The following is a 14,270-nucleotide window of genomic DNA, read 5'->3' on the forward strand; positions in this document are numbered from 1 at the left end:
AATTTCGGTAATATGGGCCAAAAAAGGAAAAAGAAAAATCTACCCTATTTCCTCCATATACCCGGTTTTATAAAGGGAGAGTAGGTGATTTTTCTTAACCTAATTCTTTTCCCATTCTTGCCTCTCATCTAAAAAATACAAAAACATAAACCCTAATTAATTTTACAGAAAATTTGAGGGATCGATTCTAGCAACAAGTTAGGGCATATCTCATATCGTCTTGGGTGCAACTGATAGGCGAATATCAACTTTCATATTGTTCTTAGGCCGTATTTACTAGGACCGAAGGTTATTTCTTAATCCTTTATGCTTTTGTTTATGCAATTTAGTTTTATGACTCGTAATCATCACTTTATTATTCGTTATAATCCTTGAATTTAAAGGGATTCATACAGATAAATCCCACAGTGGCAACAGTAACGAGGGTAGTAACAGTGGTGGTGACGGTGGTGGCAGCAGGGACCACCATCTCAAAAACGGATGAAACAGTAGCAGAAGAAGTGGCGGATACAGTCAACTTAATACTATCCATCCTATTAAATAAACGACAAGTTCCAAATTATCATATAATCAATCACAGTCGAATTTTCCCCAGTTTGATTTCATAAAACCCTAATTTGACGCAAAATCAAGTTAAATCGCAATAAAACATTAAAGAGAAGGGGGGGAACTTACTTGACTTGATTACCCAACAATAGAAGCGATTAAAACCGACAAAATACGAAAAAACTAAATAGGGCGTTTTTCAAAACCCTAGCTGCAGAAATCTCAACTTTGGAACGAGATTGAAGCAAACAAAGGGGAATGGGTCTAATCGATTAATAAATAAAATTTGGGTAGTTTAATTGGTAAATTAGGGGAACAGCAATGGTAATATGAGGTTGGATATGGGGGTTTATCGCAAAAATGGGGGAAATAAAACCTTGAACAAATGAAATAGAATATGGGAAAAGAGACTCCTTCGTGTTCATATCAGCCAATTCTGCTCGATCGAGAGCTTTGAAAGTGCTCGATCGAGGACTCTCCTCATCATGTTGCTCGGTCGAGAGCTTTTGAAGTGCTCGATCGAGGACTTTCCCCTTAGCATTGAATTCTACTCGATCGAGAACTTCTAGTTGTTCGATCGAGGACTTTGGCTCTTCAATTCTGCTCGATCGAGTACAGGACAACTGGACCGAGAACCCCTCAATTTTGACCTTTCGATCGAGTATAGGGCATCACTCGATCGAATGCTTTACCTGGGCAATGTGCTCGATCGAACACAAAAAGTATTGGATCGAGGCCTTTCTTGTGGGCACGCTTTCCAATGGTCAAATATCTTCCCCAAACCTGCATAAAAACACAGAAATACTTCCCGAGAAAATACCATATTCACAGCAGCAGTTTATATTCGGTCTTACGCTAATAAATCTAACTTAACTAGGCTATTGTCTAAATGCAATTAAAGTGTCTAATAATAATAAAATCACAAATTGTTTTTACAACGGGATAGCTTCCCGTTTCATCTTCCGAAACACTTGAGTAGCCCAAAAGAGGGCTTCTAACTGGAGGAGGTACCTTCAGCATCTCGGACCATCCTTTTTGCTCTCCATGAACTTGAATTGCTTGAAGAAGAGTAATCCACGTCCACATACGCTATCACCTTCTTCTTTCCTTTATCCTGCTTTCTCTTTTCATGGCTCGTATCCTTGGCATCTTCTTTGACCGTGAGCTCAAATTTCATCGTACTTTTATCACCGGGATATCCTATGCCCAATCCATCTGTACCTGCAACAACAAAAACGACAGAATGGTCCTCCATTTTGCTCCCAATCTGGGGCGGAAGTCTTAAAATCATAGCACATGATTCAACATTATCGATAGGAGGTTCCGTGTCAGGGTCTGTAGAGGGTATTGCATTGCAGGGCTGAACTTACATAGGAGCCCTACGAACATTGGACTGATAGAAAATCAGCTCCTCATCACCTACCTGAAAAGTTAGAGTCTTCCCCCCGACATCTATTACTGCGCGAGCGGTAAATAGAAATGGTCGTCCTAAAATGATAGGAGTGTAAGAGTCTTCGGGGATGTCCAAGACTTCAAAGTCAACGAGAATAAATAATTTCCCGATCTTTACAGGTATGTCCTCTAAGACACCTAAGGGCCGTGATAAAGTACGGACGACCATCTGCAAGGTCATATTAGTACAATGAAACTTTGTCAAACCCAGCCTCTTAGCGAGAGACAATGGTAAGACGCTCACACTAGCTCCCAAATCTCATAATGCATTATCAATAAGATGGGTCCCAATATGGCAAGGTATCGAGAAACTACCCGGGTCAGACAATTTAGGTGGGGTCTTATTTTGAATTAGGGCAGTGCCTATTTCAGTCAACGCCACCGTCTCGTGGTCATTTATATGCCTCCTAAGTGTTAAAATTTCTTTCATAAATTTCATTGTAGGAAGGTACCTAGGTTAGTAACTCAGCGAAGGGTACATTAACATGAAGACTTTTTAAAATTCCAGCAAACTTACCGAACTGTTGTTCAACCTTTTTGCTCTGTAGTCTTCGTGGAAATGGAGCCGTGATTGGAATAGCTAGTCCTTCATTCCTCTTTGCCAATGAATTCTCGCATTCACCATCAGAGTTACTCGATCGAGCATTGTTTCCTCTCGATCGAGTACTTTTATCAGCAGCTTTGCTCGATCGAGCACTTTCAGTTACTCGATCGAAATCTCCATTTTCAACAGTGCGATCGAATACAATCATCTCCTCGATCGAGAGCTTTATTAGCAATTTCCTTCGATCGACCACGAGAAATCAGTTGATCGAGGAATTTCGTTGGTGTCAGCACTGTTTCGTCCAAAGACGACTGTTCATGAGCAGTAATTTCAGTTTTCGGGTCAGAAATTTCAGTATCTTGAATTGGCATTTTGAGTCCTTCATAAGAAATACCGCTCCTCAGATTAATCAAATTTAATGTCTTGTGATGTTTCTTGTCAGGTTGTGACAGTAAATGACCCGGTTGCCTCGAAGCTTGATTGGTAGCCAGTTGAGCTATTTGTGATTCAAGTGACTTAATTGAAGCATCTTTCTGTTGGTCACTTTTCTGCAATTGGATAGTCAATGACTGTATCATCGACTTCAACTCAGTTATATCACTTATGCCACTAGAAGAGGCACCTTGTTGCAGCGGTGGGAAAGATGGAGGCTTTTGAAAGCCTTGTTGAGCTTTATGAGGCGACACATATGGTTGTTGCTGCGGTGGAGGTGTGGGATTTAGCACATTATGACTAGTCCATCTCAAATTGGGATGGACTCCACCTTGATTGTTGTAATAGGAGCCTCATTGCCGATAATGTTGAAAGGAAAAGACTTGCTCCTTCTCAGCTAAACAATCCACAGCAGTGTGACCATCATTACCACCACATCTCTCACATAAAACGGTCTCTTGTCTAGTCAACAAGTGAACTGTCTGTTGATCCCCCATGACCTGCAACTCAAGTTTATCAAATCTGCCATTCATGGCTTCAAGCTGAGCCACAAGTGCACTATTAATAGAAGAAACCGTTCTAATGCCCCCTCTAGGATTCCCATATTCAGCCCAATGGGTGGCCATGTCTTCTATGATTCTCCAACCTTTGTCATCATCAATGTTTTTCTGGAATCGACAGTTGGCTGCATCATCCAAAATAGCACGGTGGTCATCATATAACCCATTATAGAACTGGTTGCACAAAAACCACTGGTTAAACCCGTGATGAGGGACGGATCGCACCAATTTTTTGAACCGACCCCACGCCTCATATAGATTCTCGTCTGGAGTTTGCTTGAAACTTGTAATTTTTCCTCTCAATTGGTTAGTTCTCTGCGGAGGAAAGTACCTTTTATAAAAATCAAGGGCCAGGGTCTCCCAATTGGTAACCCCAGGTGCAGTCCTATCAAGACCAGTAAGCCACTCTCGGGCTCCATCGGTCAGAGAAAAAGGAAAAAGGACTTCCTTAATCTTATCTTGCGTCACTCCCTTAGTAGCGGGAATGGTAGAACAGTAATCTGTAAAAACCTCCATGTGCTTTCGCGGATCCTCACCAGCTACTCCACGATATAAGTTCCTCTCAACCAAATTAATGTAAGATGGTCGGATATCAAATGTGTTCCCATCTTCAGTTACAAGGTTGAAACCTTTGGAATGGAGTCAGCTGTAGGCTCAAAATGGCTCGCAATATTAGGCATCTTTATAGATTTGGCTGCAGAAATAGAAGTATCTTCCTCTAAAGATTGATCTTCAGCAAAAGTAAAGTGTTCAAGTTAAGGTTCAAGAGCGCTCAGGACTGCCTCTTGACAATTCTTTCTCAACAAATTTCGTCTATATTAAAAAGTCCGCTCCGGTTCAGGATCAACTGGTACTAATTCTGACCTGTTAGACATTGGCATACACAAAACTAAGAAATAAAAACAATAAGAACTGTCTCAAGGAATTAAAAATCCCTTGAGACTAAGACAAACTAAAAACAAATAGGTAAATAAGCTAATTGCCTCCCCGGCAACGGCGCCAAGATTTGACACGGTTGTCGCAACCTTATCAAAAATAAACCAATCGACTCAACTAATAAATATAGTAGAGGTAATTCGGGTATCGTACTCAACAGGGAGGCTATTATATCTACTCACTATTTTAGTCTGTCACGGTAACAATAGGGTGTTTGAATTTGTTTTCCAACCAACTAAATGATATTAAAGGAAAGAGAAATGAGCAATAAAAACAGTGAAGAGAAATAAAGGAAATAAAGGATGTGATCAAATAATGAGAAGAATGCTAGGAGGTCGGTTCACCATGGTAATTAGCCAATTCAGTCATAAATAGGTTAAACGGTCTAATGTGAGAAGGGTAAAGGAAATGTCCTCTCGGTCCACTTTCTGCCCTAAAATACTACTAACTTAGTTCTCGCCCTCATTAGTGTAGTCGACTGTTCATAACAGGTCTGTTCATACCAATCTCTCTATCTAGGTCTGAATTTAACCGAGTTAACTGGTTTAAAAGCGTGCACTCAACTAAACGATTACAATTATATTGTTATAAAACAGTTCTCACATGTAAACCATCTAATCTATTTACAACGTCATTAATTCACTACCATGGCTCCTCTAATCCTAAAATAAAGGGAATTAGCTACTCATGTTTATGATGAAACAAACAATAATAATTGAAGAATTAATCAAAGACATGATATAGCGATGATGAAGGTGAAATAACATAAACCAAACAATAACAATAATTGGAACAACAATTAAAAACAAAGATTAAAATGCAAAGTTGAATTAAATTGAATTAAGAGAGAGTGAATGATTACAAAGTTTAGAATCCGGCGAATGTTCAAAGAAACGAACGAAGGAGAAGAGAGAGTCTGCTAACTGACTGCTTAAAGTAATTAAGAGTTGATTAAGAGAGTAAAAGAGATGTTTTAACCTAATGTCGTATTCACGTTATATAGGGAAGATATTTATTAAACAAAACTAAGATACTAATTAAGTTTACACGAAATAAAATCCCGTGTAATATAGCAAAGTGCTCGATCGAGTGATTTGAGACTCCTTGATCAAACACTATTCCAGCAAATCCTCTCGATCGAACATAAAGCACGTTCGATCGAGTAACCTCCAAATGCTACCTCTCGATCGAGTTCAGCATGAACTCGATCAAACATTTGTGACTACCAAAACCACTCAATCGAACAAAAAGGACTTCGATCGAGTGCTCAACCACTGAACCAGCTTGTTGCCTTCATTGGTTAGCTTCTGAGACCACTTCACGCTTCCTGAGGCATAGTAATTCCGCTCCAAATCTTCCATCTCCATAAATGCATGCTAAGGGGATTGAGAAAGGTACGATTCTGCTACTTTCTGGTACGTTCATGCAAATAAGGCAAACAAAAACAAAGTAGCCTAATCGGGGCATTTGCCAAATATAAAACTATGAGAATTAACTGGAAATACGTGCAATAAAGGCCAGAAAGGACTATGTAAAATGCACGTATCACCCGTTGTCCACATCACGGGATTCCGGCTTGGTATATCACCCAAACGTTCTTTCAAACATTGCTACCTAGAACGAAAGAGATGGTGAATGCCTCCGCGGAGGGAGGGTTCGATCATCTAGAAGATGAAGAGGGTTCAGCCCTCATCAAGAAGATGGTTGACTCGGAAGCTAATTATGGGTCAAAAGGGAACGTTTTGAGGAGCAGTAGCCGGTACCCTCAAGAGAAATTCTCAAATTCTAATTCCGAAACAAATGCCAAGCTAGACCTTCTCACAAAGAAGTTCGAAGAAATGACAAGGAAACAAGTGCACCAAGGTAGTGGTTCATATGGTCCTCCCATGGAGGAACTTGTTCAAGGACCCTCTTGTGAGTTGTGAGGAGGAAATGGTCATACCTTTGATGTGTATGCTAACAATGCATACAACATGGGTGGTGAAGAAAATGTTCAAGATGTCAATTCTTTCCAAAGTTACAACAACAACATAAGGCCACCAAGGCCACCTTTCAACAATCAAAACAACTACAACCCCAACTCAAAATTTTATCATTCGGGTATGAGGAATAGTCCACTCTTGAGCTACAAGAGCACGAATGTGCAAAATCAACAACACATTCAACCACAAAACACCAACCCACCTGGATTTTTTCAACCGAGGGTTGGAGGCCAAAATCAAAAGACCAACTTCAGAAATCAAAACCAATGGTCAAATAACAATCAAAACCAAAATTTTGGAAAACAACCTCAAGGATACCATGATTTTGGGGGTAACCAAGGTAATCAAAGCTTCTACCAAGGAAACTAAGAAAATCAAGCTAATCAAGGGTTTGGTCAAGGGTTTCAAGAACAAGGGTATAGCCAAGGGCAAGACTCAAACTACAAAAACCAAGGGCCTAGAGGAAATTATGAAGGGGCCACAACAACAACAACAATCAAGACTCTAACAACCGATTCGACTATGAGTTCCCTCTACCTTTGGCTAGCCAACTATTCCAAAAGCCAACTACCGAATTTCAACTTAGTGAGTTGATGAAAATAGTGAAGAACATGCAAATATCACACCACCAAGAAATGAATAACTTAAAGAGTGCTAACCAATGAGACATAAAGGATATGGAGGCCCGAATGGCATCCTAAGCATTAGCCAACCCTAAAAGACCGCTGGGTGGTTTCCTTGCCCACAGACAAAGCTCAAAGGATGCCTCGGCACACCATCAAGCTTATGCGGTAGTTTTTAGGAGTGAGGTTGAGCTTGAAGACCCTTATAAAGATCTTGAAATGAAGTTGATGCAGACCCAAAAAGAAAGCGTTTGGCTATGAATGGTGGTGGAGAAAGCCCACTAATGACTCCTTCGGCAAGGATAAGTGAGTCTAAGAAAGGAAAGGTATCAAGTGGAGCACCTACAAGTGAGGGAACATCTAAGGGGAAAGCTCCTCTATCAAGCAATGAGGATGGATTGGTTGAAGACCTCCCTTATGAAAGGGAGGTTGGTGAAAAAGCTAGGGAAGAAATCTTTCTACAACTTTCCACTAAGGTAACAAGCAAGCCCACTTCTCCAAAGGTATCCTCTAACTCTCAACTTATTACTAACATTCCCTATCCCAATAGAGCTTTAAAGTCTAGAGAAAACTTCACGTACAAAAAATTTTGTGAAATGTTGGAAACACTTGAAGTGACTCTACCCTTTACCGAGGTGATATTGAACATGCCGACCTACACCAAGTTTTTAAAAGACATCTTGACTAAGAATAGGACCTTGAGTGACCAACAAATGATGGCTATGGAATAATTGTATAGTGCTCTACTTTAAACAAAATGCCACATAAGCTTGGTGACCTGAGGAGCTTCTCCATACCTTGTGTAGTTGGCGATGTTTCAATATCTAGAGCTTTATGTGATTTAGGGACAAGTGTAAGTGTGATTCCCTTGAAAGTTTCTAAGAAAATTGGTATTTGTGATTTAGTCTTGACGAGCATAACTCTCCAATTGGCGTATAGGTCCGTCAAACGCCCTTTTGGGGTACTTGAGGACATACCCGTTAAGGTTGGAAAATATTTGATTCTCGCCGACTTTGTTGTTCTCGATATTTCGGAGTATAGCCACACCCCTATCATCCTTGGTAGGCCATTCTTGGCTACCGGTGGAGTGTTGATCGACATGAAAGATGGGAGGCTAACCTTTAGAATAGTGGGCAAGAAAGTTGAATTTAACCTTCCTAATCTTGTGAAAGGACCAAAGCTTAACCAAGTATGCACGCTTGAAGTTATTAATGAAGTAGTTGAGGAAGTGGCTAGGGAAGAGTCGGAAATGGAAGAAGCATTTCAATTTGCCATCCATGATGAGGAGATGGATGAAGATTATGAAGTTGATAATGAAGTGCTCAAGAAAGTTGAGGGCTTACTCCCTCCTTAGGTAGAACTCAAAACTTTGCCTCCTTCACTTAAGTATGCCTTTCTTGGTGAGGGAGAGACTTACCCGGTTATCATCAATGCTAAACTAGATGCTATTCAATAAGAAAAGCTTTTGAAAGTTCTCAAAATTCATATAAAAGCATTGGGTTATAGAATTGATGACATAAAAGGGTTAAGTCCGAGTCTTTCAATGCATAGGATTGTCCTAGAGGAAGAAAGTCTGCCTAGTGTAGAGGGTCTAAGGATATTGAACCCAAAGATGGCGGAAGTTGTTAAGAATGTGGTCTTAAAATTGTTGGAGGTGGGGCTCATATACCAAATCACGGAGAGTAAGTGGGTAATTCCCGTTCACGTTGTCCACAAGAAATGTGGGAAAACCATCGGTGAACAAGAGGACGGAACTTCCCTACCTACCCGTCCGGTTACCGGGTGGCGTATGTGCATTGATTACCGTAAACTAAATGTCGCCACCCTCAAAGACCACTTCCCAATCTCCTTCATAGACCAAATTCTTGAACGCCCAATTCACCCGGAAGACTAATAGAAAACAACATTCACATGACCCAATGGAGTTTATGCTTACCGGCGAATGCCATTTGGGTTGTGTAATGCACCCGACACCTTTCAAAGGTGTATGATGGCCATATTTATTTCCTGTTTCTTGGAAAAGAGTATGGAGGTCTTCACGGATGACTTTAGTGTCCATGGGGATTCTTTTGATCATAGTCTTGTTAATCTTTCAACTGTCTTGAGACGGTGTGAGGAGCACTACTTGGTCCTCAATTGGCAAAAGTGACACTTTATGGTGGAGGCGGGAGTTGTGCTTGGCCACGTCATCTCTAAGAGAGGGATCGAAGTTGATGGAGCTAAGGTTTCGGTTATAGAAAACTTGTCACCCCCTACAAATGTGAAGGGGGTGAGGAGCTTTCTAAGCCATGCCGACTTTTATAGGCGATTCATAAAAGATTTCTCCAAAATTGAAAAACAATTAAATCCTTCTAAAAGACGCCCCCTTTATATTTAATGATGTTTGCCTTCAGTCTTTCAATAGGTTAAAGCTTGCTCGCATCACGACTCCAATCATTCGGGCTCTGAATTGGAGTCTCCCTTTTGAAGTGATGTGTGACACGTCCGATTATGCGGTGGGGGCGGTACTTGGTCAAGTAGTTTACATAAACATCATGTCATATACTATTCAAGCAAGACTTTAGATCAAGCTCCATGAAATTACTCAACAATGGAGAAAGAAATGCTTGTAATCGTCCATGCTATTCAGAAGTTTTGGCAATATCTTGTGGGGTCCAAGGTGGTGGTTTACACTGATCACACGGCCTTGAGACAATTTATGGTGAAGAAGGATTCCAAGCCTCGACTATTAAGATGGGTTTTGCTACTGCAAGAATTCGAACTTGAAATTAGGGACAAATCCAGGGCCGAAAATGCGCTGATCGATCACTTGTCAAGACTTACGGTTGATGATCATGGAATCAAAGATAAGCGGATCCATAAATGAATAGCTAAGAGAGGATAGCCTAATGGAAGTGAGTGTCACAGTGCATGGTTCGCGGACTTGGCAAACTACTTGGTGAGCGGATTTATTCCGGATGAGTTAGATGCTAGAGAAAGTAGGAAATTGAAGAATGATTCGAGAAGGTATTCTTGGAATGACCCACGCTTGTTCCAAAAATGTGGTGATGGTATGTTTAGAAGATGCGTATCCAAGGAAAAAGGCATGGAAATTGTTGATCGACTACACAAATCGGCCTATGGTGGACACTTGGCTAATTCAAGAACAATTACCAAGGTGCTACAAGCCGGGTTAGGAGAGTGATTTTGGTTACTTGTGTCTCAAAAATCACCCCATTTTCTTATTGAGTGACTAGTGAAACCCGTGAGAGTCGGTACTTGGGTCTCCTCCAGTCAAAGGCTTGATATAGAGTCGAATCTTGTGTGTGTCGTGTCAATCTTGTGAGTATAGCGACGTACTTCCCCTTTCCCCGCCTAGAATTTGTTTCTTAGGTATTCCGTGTTGTCAATGTTGGATACTTGAGCTAGAGGTAGGGGATCGTCACCTCGGTAAGACCTTGAGACGGCATCCTCCACTAAAGATTCTCTTTGTTCGGTTTTTGAAATCCCACTTGAATGATGCAAGTGTGCGTGTTTTGTTTGATTCATTTCCATGCATTACTTGGTAATCTAGTGCCATTTTGAGTAAAAATTTTTGTAGCAAGATATTACTTGCCTTGCAATAAGGCACTTTCCCTTCATGAAGTGTCAAATTGTGAGTTGAAAGGGGTCCGGGTGAAGCTAAACCCGATTCAGATATTATTAGTGTAGTTAGGTAGAGGGTTAACACGGGTCAATGATTTCGCTCACTTACTCGAGGACGAGTAAGACTTATGTGTGGGGAATTTTGATGATTGTGTATTTTGTCATAATTCCTCCCTCTTTTCTATGTATTTTGATCCGTTTTTATACGTTTACGCATGCCTTTACTTGCATTTTGTGTCCCGATTCCCCATACTATGAGTTTGTGACTCCTCTTGTAGGGCTTAAGGATAGTGTTAGGATATTATAACATCACAGAGATATTATTTATATTCTCTTATAAGATTTATTGGTTTTGAATAAGGAACCTCGTCTTAATTTATTTATATTCTCTTATAAGATTTATTGGTTTTGGATCTTATTTGTTGTTTTGGATTTTGTAAGACTTAAAGTCTTCCGCTGCAGTGTTTATAACATATAACTTATTATTTATTTTGATATTGTTTTCGAACATATATTTTGTTTTCAAATATTGTCTCTATATTTACCTTGCACTTGGCTTTCTCCGCTAAGTGGGGAGTGACGGCTATGAATTTTCCATCTCTGCTTTATCGTCTTTGGTCGTAAAATTCAGGGCTGTTACAGTTGGTATCAGAGAAAATGGTTTTCGGAAAAGAAAATAAGTTTTACAAAATTTAAAACAAATGAAAAAAAAAGATTTTCAAATTTCAAAAAAAAAAACAAAAAAGAGAAATTGGGGTAGGATTGTCGCATTTCATATGCTTGAGTTTAGGGCATCAACAGTAGAGGTTTGTCAACAAAGATTTGTGTACTTTTTAGAGGTTTGTTGACAAACCTCTCTATTGTTGGGAATGGGGGTTGAGGTTCATAGATGAGAATAGTTACAATTTTGTATACAGGTTTGTGTTTTTGATTGTGAGTGATAGTGGACCCCATATAGTATACTTTGATGATGGTTGTCTATATTTAAGAGGCTTGTCTATTGTTGTATTGAGGTTTGTTGTTAGAGAGGTTTGTGTGTTGAGTGATGTGGCATTAGACAAAGCTCATTTAAGGTTTGTCTATTGCTAATGCCCTTAATAATGGTTACGTACGAATATAGTTAGTTGTTGTGTTGTTATTCTTAACTGGTTAAATGCTTTAATATTCATGAAATTATCATGAAATTATGTTGGGGCCTAGTTGCCTGCGAAATTGTGGTTACTACCATGGCCTCCTTTTGAAGGAGTAAGTTAGTGATTATGGACATGTGGTTAACTTGTTTGTACGAAAACTTTGTGTTTACGTTTGACTTTAGAGTATCCGTAAAGGTGAGGTGTCCCTATTTTTTCTCTCTTTCTCTTATTCATCCACCAAATTTTCCACTAACTTTTCTATCTACCTACCGCAATTTAAATCTACATCTATGCAATAATGGGACTCCCTAACAATATTAATTTATACCTAAAAATTTGGGAACCTCCTCAAAAATATACAAATTAACCTTACTTTTTCTTTGGAGACCTCCCCTAAAAACGGTGGAACCTCATTTTATGGGGAGGTATGTGAAATAGTGAGGATCCCCATTTGATGAGAGAGGGCATTTGGGAAGGTAAGTTCCTCGGCTTTGCGGATGCTCTTAAGGAAGTATGAAACTCATCTTTGGTACATTAGTGTTATATATATATATATATATATATATATATATATATATATATATATATATATATATATATATATATATATATATATATATATATATATATATATATATATATATATATATATATATATATATATATATATATATATTGAATCATGTGAGGCACCCTTCTTAGGGTGAGGCAAATTACCCATCCTAAACCGTCAGATTAAAAAAAATTACAGATGCACCAGATGATGCCACGTGTCCCCATACAAAACCCCATCTAACACACATTTCCCCCTTCAATTTCAGTCATTTACTCCGACTTCGCTCTCTCTTCACTTTCTCTCTTCAGCTCGTGTTCTTCAACTTGTGTTCTTCAGCTCGTCTTCGTCGTTCACTCGCATTTCGATCGCCATTTTATCACACAGATTTTGATCGTCATCATCATCCTAATTTCTTTTTGGATATAGGTAATTTCGATCACCTAATTTTTATTTCGATTCATACCGATTTCATTACGCATCCATCACAATAATTTGCGATCAACTTATTTAATTTGTTAAATTCGCCATCAACTAGATTAATTACTTATTTTTGTTCTTGTTTATGCCGGTTTTGATCAATTTCTCCGCTTCTTCGTATGTTCCTTTACTAGATTTCAATTTTGTTGCTTATTCTGTTAAATTTTTGGTTAGAAACTTATTTAATTAGTTTGATTATTGAGTTTTGCTCTTTTTTTTTACTATTTTATTTCATTTCATTTCCATCGATTTATATGCGTTCCTTTTCTGCTCGATTTTACTCGCAATTGAAGTTTCATTGTTATTGTTCACTTTTAGTTATGATCGATTTCATGTAACCTAGGTTTGTGGCGAAACAGTCTTTACGAAATGCATGATGATCATTGTTTAGGTATTTTTTACCAAGTTGATTGATTAGGGTCAATGCAGTCTTACTCGTTGGTTAATCGTATGATTGTTCGTTTGTTGCTATTTAAATAAAGAAATAAAGTACGTAATGTAAATTGACACGTAAGATTTGGTGACGCGGAAAACCTTATGTGGGAACAACCGCGGGAGGGATGGTACCCTGCCAAGTATTGCATTATTTGAATAGGAGGATGATTACAATTGAGGCACAAAGCTAATCCTGCTGGCCCTAGGCGTCAGGCCTGCAAGATCTTGGACGAATGTATATTTGAGTATAATAATATGCCGTGATGTAGATGTGTTCTTGAATGTGGATGTGTGAGGGCGGATGTGCTGAATGTCCTTCTTGATTTGCTTCCTTGGCTATTTATAGGGTAAGAACCCTAGATATGTCCTACTTTGAATATGGAAAGGGAATATAATTTCCATAAGAACTCTTTCTATACTTGGCCGCCTTTCCCAATTCTCCCTGATCTCCCTAACTTCTCCCTATCTTCTCCCTAACTCCTCTTTCCTTAATCCGGACGCCTTCTATGATGGGCTCCTGATCTCCCTTGAGCCCGTTTCCCCTTTCTCCAACCGCGGGCTTCCTTCCTCCTTATCACTCCTTCCATAGCTTTTTATTTTATTAAGTGGGCCTTCTTTATTGTGCTATTTTTAGCCCAAACAGTTTGCCCTAAATTTCTTGTGAAGTACGCTTCTAGGTATCGAGCAAGGAATTTACGTAACTGAATGCTAAAAACCCTAAGCCATCTTTTACACTCCTTCCCATACAATCCATCATGTAAGCCGCCATATTCCTCTTTTCTCGCACCCAACTCCCTCTCTCCTCTTTATAACTCCAACCTCCACCTTCCACTTTCATTAATCTTAAATCATTTCAAAAATATTCTTCTCTCTTAAACCCTCAACCTTCCTTCTTCTTTATTCTTTGCCGGCTTCACTATTCCTCTTCCCCGTCTCTTTCACCAGGTAATCCACCCTCTTTTTCTTCTTT

The 14,270-nt window shown here is 39.4% G+C and overlaps 1 protein-coding gene across 1 annotated transcript; it reads left to right on the top strand.

Annotated features, from left to right (window-relative positions):
- Positions 1-7,832: 7,832 nt before the first annotated feature.
- Positions 7,833-8,429, top strand: LOC141627553 (uncharacterized). Its single transcript, XM_074440792.1, has one exon. The coding sequence runs from the start codon at positions 7,833-7,835 to the stop codon at positions 8,427-8,429; it is 597 nt and encodes a 198-aa protein (XP_074296893.1).
- The last annotated feature ends 5,841 nt before the right edge of the window (positions 8,430-14,270 follow it).

This window comes from Silene latifolia, chromosome Y (assembly GCF_048544455.1).
Source record: "Silene latifolia isolate original U9 population chromosome Y, ASM4854445v1, whole genome shotgun sequence".
In the NCBI taxonomy this organism is placed as follows: domain Eukaryota; kingdom Viridiplantae; phylum Streptophyta; class Magnoliopsida; order Caryophyllales; family Caryophyllaceae; genus Silene; species Silene latifolia.